The sequence below is a fragment of the Colobus angolensis genome, unplaced genomic scaffold, assembly GCF_000951035.1.
Source record: "Colobus angolensis palliatus isolate OR3802 unplaced genomic scaffold, Cang.pa_1.0 Scaffold48, whole genome shotgun sequence".
Taxonomy (NCBI): Eukaryota; Metazoa; Chordata; class Mammalia; order Primates; family Cercopithecidae; genus Colobus; species Colobus angolensis.
The window spans coordinates 9,105,837-9,116,926 of NW_012118265.1; the positions used below are offsets into that span (position 1 = coordinate 9,105,837).

General features: G+C 38.7%; 1 protein-coding gene across 3 annotated transcripts in view; it reads right to left on the reverse strand.

The window, feature by feature from the left end:
- Positions 1-11,090, reverse strand: part of PLCH1 (phospholipase C, eta 1) — a 266,327-nt gene that overhangs the window by 7,467 nt on the left and 247,770 nt on the right. For all 3 annotated transcript variants that reach the window (XM_011958994.1, XM_011958995.1, XM_011958996.1), the window contains 7 exons: positions 9,728-9,825; positions 6,761-6,940; positions 6,564-6,671; positions 5,142-5,266; positions 3,136-3,220; positions 1,026-1,172; positions 349-428 (listed from right to left, as the gene is read on the reverse strand). In XM_011958994.1, coding sequence (XP_011814384.1) covers positions 349-428; positions 1,026-1,172; positions 3,136-3,220; positions 5,142-5,266; positions 6,564-6,671; positions 6,761-6,940; positions 9,728-9,825 — 823 coding nt within the window. The remainder of the gene's footprint in view (positions 1-348; positions 429-1,025; positions 1,173-3,135; positions 3,221-5,141; positions 5,267-6,563; positions 6,672-6,760; positions 6,941-9,727; positions 9,826-11,090) is intronic.

Here is an 11,090-nt window from a genome sequence, read left to right on the forward strand (position 1 = left end):
GAGGTCAGTTGAGTCTTTTTAAGGATTAAAATAAAATTCAACATTTAACTGTATCTTCATTGTTTTAGCCAAACAGATTACTGCCTGAGAGAATAATAGTTTTCTCAATTCTATTAAGCCCAGAGAGGGCCCCTGTGTAGAAGGAATGAGTACACAGCTTAAACAGTGAAAAGAGTACAGGTGGATTAGGACATGACTGGAATAGCAGACTGGGCTCGCTGGGCTTCCTTAGAGCTTTTGGTTCAAGCACAGTTTGTCAAAATTTACATTCCTATTATGCAATTAATCAGTAGCATTGTTGAGGACCATATTAATGTATATGACTTTAAATCCTATGATCTTTCTCACCTTTCCATAGATTTCATTGATGGTTATGTGTACAAATATGGATGCTTCTGTCAGTCCTTCCAAATAGACATGCCGGTAGCCTAATAAAAGGAAAGACAGTCATTTCTTTTTAGTTGAACTTGCATTTGACTTTCTCATGGGTGCAACAAAATTAAGTATCTGACTTGACTATAGCTCTTTTTTTTTTTTTTTCTGAGACAGAGTTGCCCAGGCTGGAAGGCAGTGGCATGATCTTGGCTCTGAGACTCTGTTGCCCAGGCTGGAAGGCAGTGGCATGATCTTGGCTCACCGGAACCTCTGCCTCCTGGGTTCAAGCGATTCTCCTGCCTCGGCTTCCCGAATAGCTGGGATTACAGGCATGCACCACCACACCCGGCTAATTTTGTATTTTTAGTAGAGACGGGTTTTCACTGTGTTATCCAGGATGATATTTATCTCCTGACCTCGTGACCTGCCCACCTCAGCCTCCCAGATTGCTGGCATTACAGGCGTGAGCCACTGCACCCAGCCCAACTATAATCCTTTACATTTTACAAAGCTTGTTAAAAGTCACGTTTATTATATGACACATATTTTATATATCATGTATGCTATTATGTAAGTAACATATGATGTATTATATCTTCCAAAGAAAAAGGAATGGTCAGTCTAGAGAGAAAAGGCCAGCTCATACCTACCAGGCACTAAGCTGCTGAAAGTCACAGTTCTTTGCCCAACAAAGTCTCGTCCAATGGGATCATGATCCCACACGAGGAACCGAACCAAAGCTATTTCTGGCATGTGTACTGTAAATGTCAGCGTTTCTTCCCACACAGGGTTAAATCCTCAGAGAAATAGGAAAAGAAAAATCAGAAAAGCAAAGGACTTGGCTGAAAATGAGTTGGCAGCAACATCTGTAAAGCAGACGGTGAAAATTGCTTGTAGTGGTTATTAAACTCATGAAGACAACTAAGCCACTCCGGGATGCCTTACTGGAATAAAGCCTCGAAATTTACCCCCTTGCTAGAAAATAATTGGTAAGAAAATTGCCTGTAAATTATCACATCAAATCTATTAATCTTTGATGTGTAACTGTATTGTAGAGAAGCTCTTTAGTATTCAGAATGCTTCAGTAAGTTAAAAAATTATCTATAATAGTGATCTAAGAATAATGTTTTAGCCAAAACAATAAAGAATGATATCCTCTCCCAACAGAATTATGCTTGTCGTGAACCAAAGAGTCCGCTGCTGTAATAACCATCAACAAACATTTTATAAGATGCTTTTGCAGGTTTCAACTATTGTACATACATCATCTTATTTCTTATAGCAATCTTCTAAGTTTTTGTTAGAGGATTTTTAGAGTTTTTAGAGTAGAGCAGGGTTTTGGTTTTTGTTTCTAATTAAAAACTATGTATTACTGACTTTCAAAAATATATCACTTTCAAAAACTATACAAGCAACACTCATCTTTTAAAGTAGGAAATATCAGTATTTATATGACATTTTGTAGTTGAGAAAATTGATGTTCATAGACGATAATGTGCCCAAAGCCACACAAGGCCTTATAGTTAGTGACAGGGTCAACTTAGACTGTGCACTATTGATTCCCAGTAGCTTCTCACGAAGCAAGACCTTACTGCATGAATGATGGCATATTTTCACAGCTACTGAAAAATACGTTAAAAAGGGATATTTCACCTCAAATACTAAAATGCAAAACTACATTTATTTGGCAAAATTCTCTCCAATAAAATAACTATAAAAGCCGTTAAAAAATCAAGTACTCCGTAAGTTTCTGTTTTTTTCTTTTCTAAAAAATGAAAATAAGTTTTTAAAAATGTATGCATTTAGGAGGTATCAGCCACTGAACCCTATTAAAAAGCCTCAAGCTGATGAAATAATTATGATCTGAAAAATCACTGAGATACCCCTCTTGAATAAGAGAAGATCTTTCTGTTGACTTAGTGATGACCTCTCAATTATTTCTGAGACTAAAAAAAGAAAGAATAATCTATTGAACATTGGTGGAAAAACGCAATTTAAGAAGGTTTCTTTCTGTGTACATGTTTTTCCTAAGTTACAGGTTTGCCCTACTCTGGAACTGCAGTGTTCCTTCAGGGACTCCCTGTGAACCCCTAATTTCTCAAATTAATGATTGTGCTTCAAATGTATTTTACAGTATTAATCACAAGAGATTGAGAAAAGTAGGTATGCAATAATGTTTGTGAAATGTATGAACAAACAAATTTTAAAAGATTACAAATAAAAAGCCATGAGGCTTGGGTAAAGAAAACTTTCTTCATATTACGGCCAAAATATAAGAAGAATGCTGCCCCTCCAATTGTATGAAAATACTCAAGAAGTAAACTCGCCAGACTACATTGGGCTTGCTTTTAGAGTTTTACATGCTCCAGAAATGAGAAATTATCAAGACACATAGGCTTCACAAATGAGAGCTTTGAGAAAACTCATGTCATAAAAATACAATATAAACATATAATGGAGGCATTTCCTCAGTGAATTTTTAACCCAGTTCTTTAAAATATCATTTACTCTTCTTACTAGAAGAAAAAAATTCCTTTAAAAGCAAAAGTCTGGAGAGCCTAGATTACAACACCATCAAAATAAACCACGCATCTATCCCACAGTTACTTAGTTTTATGTGTTGAAAAGTTTTTAACGTAAACTCAGATGGGAGTTACAGATTTTAGAGATTTCTTGCTCGTCTACATAGACACTTTTTTTAGTGTAAATTCTATTTCTAGACCATCTTCATTAAAAAGTGAACACAGATTATGATCTTACCATTGTCATCTACCACACGGGTTTGATCTTTACAACAATCTACCGGCAATCCAATAATTTCAACTTCAACAAAAGGGTCAATGATCTATTAAATAAAGAGAAAGTACTATTACAAATAATATATTTCTATACATATGTTAATTAATCTGAGAATATTGGCCAAAATGTCTACATTTCGACAGCAACTGATTTTACAAGGTGCTTAGTAAGAAAGAGAAATGGTACTAGGTGTGGTGGATTCAGATATATGAGACAAGTATAAAAAATATTAAATTACTGTTTGCTAGTATTTATTAATGCCAACAAACTTTACCCTGTGAACCTACAACTTTAGTTCAGGGCAAATACCCAACACAACTGAGATGTTTTGCCCATGCACAAATGCTCAGAGCAGCTGTATTTATAATAGTCAAACACTGGAAACAACCTAAATTTCTATCATGAATAGGATGGATAATTGTGGAATATGCATCTTTTGTTTTTTGTTATTTTATTTTTTGAGATAGGGTCTTACTCTGTAGCCCAGGCTGAAATGCAGTGGCATGATCCTAGCTTACGGCATCCTCCACCCTCACGGGTTTAAGCCATCCTCCCACCCCAGTCTCCCGAGTAGCTGGGACTACAGGCTTGCGCACCACACCTGGCTAATTTTTGTATTTTTTAATTTTTTAATTTTGCTAATTTTGTAATTTTGCTAATTTTGTAATTTTGTATTTTTGTAGAGATGGGGTTTTGCCATGCTGTCCAGGCTGGTCTCAAACTCCTGAGCTCAAGCAATCTGCCCACCTCAGCCTCTCAAAGTGCTGGGATTACAAATGTGAGCCACCATGCCCGGTCAGAAATGTGTGTTCAATGAATACTCTCAACAATGAGAAAAGAATAAAGTTCTGCTATATAACATAATGTTGAGCAAGCCAGACATAAAAGAGCACCTACTCTAAGAGTCCATTTATATAAAGTTTAGGAATAGACAAAATTTGTCTGTTGTGATAGGGGTTGGTGTTTGCTATGAGAGGCAGCGGGGAGGGTAGATATTGACTGGGAAGGTGGACAGGAGCCTTCTAGGGATTCTGGATGTGCTCTGTCTTGATCTGGGTGGCATAATAATTAATCAAGCTATCCATGTTTGATTCGTATACTTTAATTCCCATCCTCTCCTCTAGGGGGAAGGATCTTGTCTTGTTGGTCATCTGTAGACTCTCCTTTGTGGTGCCAGTTCTGGGTAATGAACAATGAAGGAATAAAACCCAAAGAGTCTAGAAAGAGGTAATGTAAGAAAGTCTAAAGCGGAGAAAGTAGGTTCTTAAATAAAGCATTTATGGTGGTACCAAATTGTACAGCTCTGTAATTTTCTTCCTTAAGATCCAAAAATGATGGTTTAACAGGCGGGAGCAACAAAGAGCCTGAAATAATGGATCAGCTCTGAGAGGAAGGGCAAGAACATAGGAGAAGCTGCTATTTAGGGAGAAAACAAGGGCCAAGAAGGTCTAATGGAAACAATGGGCTAAAAGCTCTGGAAAGAAAAAAGACTGTGGCCACAGATGAAGACATTTTAAAATCACACTACACAGGTACAGCAAACGATAATAAGAATCGCACACGGCCAAGGAGCAGGTGGCTGATGGGCAGCAAGGAGGAGCACTGCAGGAGGAGAGGAATGTGGAGGTTATATTATTAACGGAACATTGCCTTCCCAGGTTAAGATACACTCTTGGGCAGTGTTCCGTTAATAACATAATTGTCTTTGCACTCCAGTTTTAGCAATGCCAGTGTCAACCTTAAATTGTGAATTCAATTGTGTGCCCTCATGCCTTTAAAATAGATGATGAACAGCAGTACAACAAGAACTGTGTGACTTACCAATAAATTAGTTAATGTCTGATAAGCTGAGGTCAGTGTTCAGTTATGAACACACATACATCTCTGAAGACATTTCAGATAAAATGTAAATGAACTAAGATAATCACATAATTAACCAGTTAGACATGTAGTCATAGGCAACTTACCTCACCTCGATCTCCAAACATGGAGTCTGGAGGTTTGGGGAGTTGCTGTCCACTGATAACTTTTAGGATGAGCTGCTTTTTGGGGTTGGCAGGGAGAGGGTCACCAGAGAAAGGGTTGAAAGTACCTAGGTCAAGTAAAGTATAAGTTGGTAACATAAGAAGAAACACGCACACATGCACAGTTTAAGCTTGTAAACAAACAAACAAACAGACAAAAACAAATGCTGAATTACATGATCACATAACTATCAGTGTTGCATAGCTATGGTTTTCATTAGAATCCATGTTCCCAAAGGCCAGTGGAGTGGGCCAACTTAAAGCAAGTGTTTGCAATGCAATGATCAACTGTGGAATGGAGGAAAAGCAGCATTTTATTTGAACACCAACAGTGTGGAAAGAAGAACAATTATGTCAGATTCAAATAATTTTCTAACCTAAACTATCTCACGTATGAGTGAATATAACAAACAGAAAGAAGACCTGAAATTAAGTAAACAGCAGAGCAAGAAAACGTGCAAAGCATAAAATCTTGAAGATAATCCTGTCAACAATGTTTTTATCTGAATTGTTGTAAATGTAATTTGGAAATTTTAAAAACAATTTTAATGAGCAGAACCAAAAGAAAGTGTTGTTTGATCTAACACAACATTATCCTTTTTTTGTTTTGTTTTGTTTTGTTTGAGATGGAGTCTCACTCTGTCACCCAGGTTGGAGTGCAGTGGTGTGATCTTGGCTCACTGCAACTTCTGCCTCCCGGGTTCCAGCGATTCTCCTACCTCAACTTCCCGAGTAGCTGGGACTACAGGCATACACCACTATGGCCAGCTAATTCTGTATTTTCAGTAGAGACGGGGTTTTACCATGTTGGCCAGTCTGGTCTTGAACTCCTGACCTCAGGTGATCCGCCCGCCTCAACCTCACAAAGTGCTGGAATTACAGGCATCAGCCCCCACAACCAGCCTATCCTTTCTCTTTTGTTAGCACTGTTTTGTAATTGGACTACACTGAGTAAAATAGCTTGATAAAATTGTTTCAGGTGGAATTGAAGCTTGCCAGCAGGTCACAGAACTCACATTACCTAAGATAGTTTCTGAAAGATAGGGCTCACACCTTAAAAAGCAGTCCAGCTTATACATGGCACTGGATTCCAAATGATAACCCAATCCCATCCATGTCCCTCTTTCACACACAACCTCTCCAGATAACATTCTAAACATCATGGCTAACCAAATATTAAGTAGTGGTAACAAGAATTCTAATTCACACTCAAACACCTTAACCTATCTTTTTGGAAAAAAAAAAAAATGTTGAAAAACTCTAGGGTATCACACTTTCTAAACAGCTTCCTTAATAAAGGTTGCCTGCATTTAGACTATGAAATTAACATATACCTGCACTTATGACTGTGAAATTAATACACACCTTTGCACATTTGCTGGGGTTTGAGGACGTAGCCACAATTGCCATTTGTCTTGAATTTGGCTCGGTTTAACTGCATCATTCGTCCTTCGGATTGATAATTCAGTGCCACTGTGCAAGTTAAAAGTTGGAGAGAATTAGGCAAGATGGTGGCATAGTCAGAATATACAGAGAACCGCTCCTTCCCAAGGAGTACGCACCTAGCTGGCAGCCTGCGTTCCAGTAGGGGAGTGGGTTGAAGTTACTGGAATCAATGCGGTAGGCAGAGGGGTAAATCCTCGTGAGCTGCTTTTGATTATATATCATGAACTGCTCTGATTTTTGCTGAACAACCTGATGTGCTCTTGTTTCACTGAATGATAACACATTTCCTGTGGTTCCTGGCAGTTTTTAATAGAGAGAAAAAGGAAGTGAGAACTACAGCAAAGAAAACGCCATGCACAAAAGACCTTATAATAATGTCAGAGTATACCAATAGCAAAAAGCAGAGCACTAGAGAGTGGATTCAACCAGAGTAGAGGCAGCTTCTCAACAGGAAAGACCCATAAAATTCCATGTTTAGGAATGGAATTTTGAGGCCAAATCAGAGCTGTGTGTCTTGCTCAAGTAGCTATTTCTGGGTCCCCTGTTCTCCCTAAGAATTCAATCATCCCACTAATTTATGACTAGCCGGCTAGCATGAAAAGAATGGGTAGAAATAAAACTTAAACAGAGTATCTTTGCCAAAGATATAGGCAACCAAGGATAAATAAAACTGGATGGCTTCTTCCTGATAACAGGAAGACATTGAAGGCACTCATCTAAAAGGCACACGTGTAAAACATGTATTAATAGTAACATTCAGGATCCAAGAAAATAAAGGAAAAAGAACAATTACAAGAATAAAAAGTTGAGTTTTAAAGTTGATTTGAATAGAACTATGGAACAAGCCAAAGCCTGTTTGGGAGAAAGGAATAATAATGGAGAAAAAGAGGTCAAAAGCATTATAAAGGAATAAAACTTTTGAGAACAAGGACAGTCATTCACCTAGCCACGCATATAAACTATGGAAAAAAGTAAAGGGAGGTAAAAGTACATGAAGCCTGTAATAAAGTTTCTGCCAGCACAATCATCAGGAGGGGTCAATCTAGACTCACAGAAGCTGCAAATTTGGGGGTCATAATGGAGTAAAGCTCCAAACATTTAATATTCCACTCTTGTGTCCAATCCCACCTTTTGTATCATATCTACAAAGCCCCCACTATTCCCACCCCTTCACCAAGCACCCGTACCCTATCCCCAAAATGGCCACCCATATGTCCTTTGAACATGCTGGAAAAGACCAGCCCAGATAAAAAGATCCAAAGTTACCCAGAATCTCATTCTTATTCAGCCCTAATAAGCTGAGTGTGTGTGAGCCCAGACAGAGAGATATGGTCCATGAAACCAATGAGTTGAACTATATATGTCTTGCTGAGCCAGCTGGGCCTGAGTCATATCTAGACTCTGCATGTTTATTAACACACAGTTTCCCAGGGCCCCTGTGGTCCTCAGGGTTGTACACCCTTAGATGTTAGATGCTGTTCAACTGACAATGATACTCCAGAGTTAGAAGAGTCAGGAATACAGATTGTGGCAAAGAAATTAGAGGATTACAGTTTTTAATGTGATGATGTTTCTAGTTTAGACCCTTTCCTTAAAGATACATCTTCAAATATATTTTATTGGCATAACCTATTAACATAGTTTACATATCTCAAGCATACTAATATTGAACTTATTTGCAGATTTTGATGAGGGATGTTTTAAACATTATAGGAGAAAATATCTTTTTGACAAGCCTAATTCAGATGGAATAGGACTATAATCAATACTACTGTTTTGTCTGTCTCTCCACATAAATATGCACATCACAATATCTTTAATATGACCTTGCTAATTAGGCACATATCAGTTAGTATATTAATAAAGTTGAGTTGTATCACATTAGGATAAGCCATGCATTCATTATCTAGTTTTCATTTTGTGGCTGGCAAAAAAATTAAAAAGACAAAAACAGTTGAAGTTCAAGAGCTAAACAGTGCTCAGTATTAATTTTCATTAAATTAATAGTATTATGTTTTCCAAGCCATTTATTGGAAATTTTTATTCCCTAAACCAAATATACATTTAAACTTAATGCAATCATTCCCTGAGTTTATTTTTGAGCTAAGGGCAATTGTTATAAGAGTTTGTTGCTCTGTTGCTGAGAATCCTACAGATTCGCATGCTTTCACATGTGAAATTCATTTAAATCTTGTATAATTGTTACCATTTGAAGAAGGAATCAAGGCCAGAGGGAAGAAATCTTTCTGCAAATAGAAAAAGATACATTTGTGGAGTGGGGGCTGGGCAGGGGGCGATGGGAGGGAAGAATCCTGGAGGTTTGTGAGGACACAATGTTGTTTCCCCTTCACTAAAACTTGTTGAGAAATTTGGAGGTTCTGATTTACATTTCAGTTCCACTAAAATTAAAATTAGATGAAAAGCCACATGACAGTAGGTTATTTCTGTAAGCATTCAGTAACTAAATGAAATACAAGATAAAGGAGACAAGAGTAACTAGCAGGAAAGCCAAGGATATGAATAGATGTAACTAGAATTTCTCAGCTCCCTGTGGCAACTGATAGGTGAAAAACAGTGACGGAGACAATGCTACTGAGATTTCTGCTCTTTTTGTTAAAACTTCAATCTGGATTAAGCTATTTTCACCCAAATCAAAACTTTCACTGAGAAAATATAGGGCTTTTCAAGCTGTGGTTTTAGCCAATTAATTTCTTCTTTTGCTCATTAGCATTTGGAATGGCCATCAGTGACCTGGTCCTCAAGCTGGGCCTGGTCTTCACAGTCCAAGTGCTGCAGGAAGGTCTTGCCCTGATGCACTTGTCTTTCTACAGTAATAAAGTCCTCCTCGGCCCTGTGGGAACTTTCTCTGGCCTCTGGTCAATCAGGCAACTACAGTAATCAGTAGAACCCTCCCTGTCAACTCAACACTATAGCAGCAGTGAGTTTCCTGACACTCAAATTGGTTTCTACATAGTCCCAAAAATGTGTGTTGATAATCGGATTAACAAAAATTCATTAACAATTGAAAGAGAAAGGTCAAGAATGTTTATTCAGAGTGGAAGGACAAAACTCTTTGTTCTTACCGTCATCCACAATGTCCTGAGCGGCCACGGAGTTTGTGTACACAACCAAATCGGAGAGTTCTCGGCAGAGCTTCATGGTTTTCCTTCGGCGACCCAATCTGTGAAGTACCCACACAGGACGCATGACATTTTGGAGTTGAAAGAGGTTTGGGTTATTGGTTATCCTACTTTCCTTATTTAAGACAATGATTTAATAGGGAATACCTGCCCCAGGTCCTAAGGGAGCCAGGATTGGAACCCAAGTGTGATTCCTAATTCAGTGCTCTTTCCACCACAAAAATCCTACCGCAGTAGTCCCCACTTATCCTCAGTTTCCCTTTCCAAAGTTTCATTTGCCCATAGTCAACCATGGTCTAAAAATATTAAGTGGAAAATTTCAGAAATAAACAATTCATGAGAGTTTTTTTCCTTTTTTGAGACAGAGTCCCTCTCTGTCGCCCAAGCTGCAGTGCAGTGGTGCAATCTTGGTTTACAGCAACCTCCGCCTCCCTGGTTCAAGTGATTCTCCTGCCTCAGCCTCCTGAGTAGCTGGGACTACAGGTGCGCACCACCATGCCAGCTAATTTTTTGTATTGTTAGTAGCGACAGGGTTTCGCCATGTTGGCCAGGCTGGTCTCCAACTCCTGACCTCAAGTGATCCACCCGCCTTGGCCTCCCAAAGTGCTAGGATAACGCCTGGCCATGCATTTTAAATTGTGTGCCATTCTTGGTGGCATGATGAAATCTTGTGAGGTCCTGCTCCATCCCACTCTGGATGTGAGCCATCCCTTTGTCCAGCATATCCATGATGTATGCATCATCTGGTAGAAATCTTCTTATGTGACTGACTGTGGAGGTTTTACAGTGCTTATGTTCAGGAAACTCTTATTTTACTTAATAATGGCCCTAAAGTGCAGGAGTAGTAATGCTGGCAATTCAGATATGCCAAAGAGATGTGCAAAGTCCTTCCTTTAAATGAAAAGGTGAAAGTGCTTGACTTAATAAGGAAAGAGAAAAACAATATACAGAGAGGGTTCACTACTATCTGTGGTTTCAGGCACCCACCGGAGTCATTCATCATGATAACGTGGGGACTAATGTAATGTGGTTTTATTCACTGCTCTGCCAGGAATCACAGCCTCTTCTCATGCATTTGTGAGTTCTGCTGTGAAAGGCTGGATTCCCACTGTGACCCAGTTAGGGAGTAACACCAGAGTTCATCAGGGAACTACATGGCCTTTGCAGGGAGGAGACCTGGGCTAAAATGGAACAGAAACACTGTATAGTGGGTAGTGGGCCACAAGAATTATATACCTAAAGGGTAATATGCCAGATTTCCATAGTGATTATTGGAGAGGTGTAATTACAAAGGATGTTTACTTTC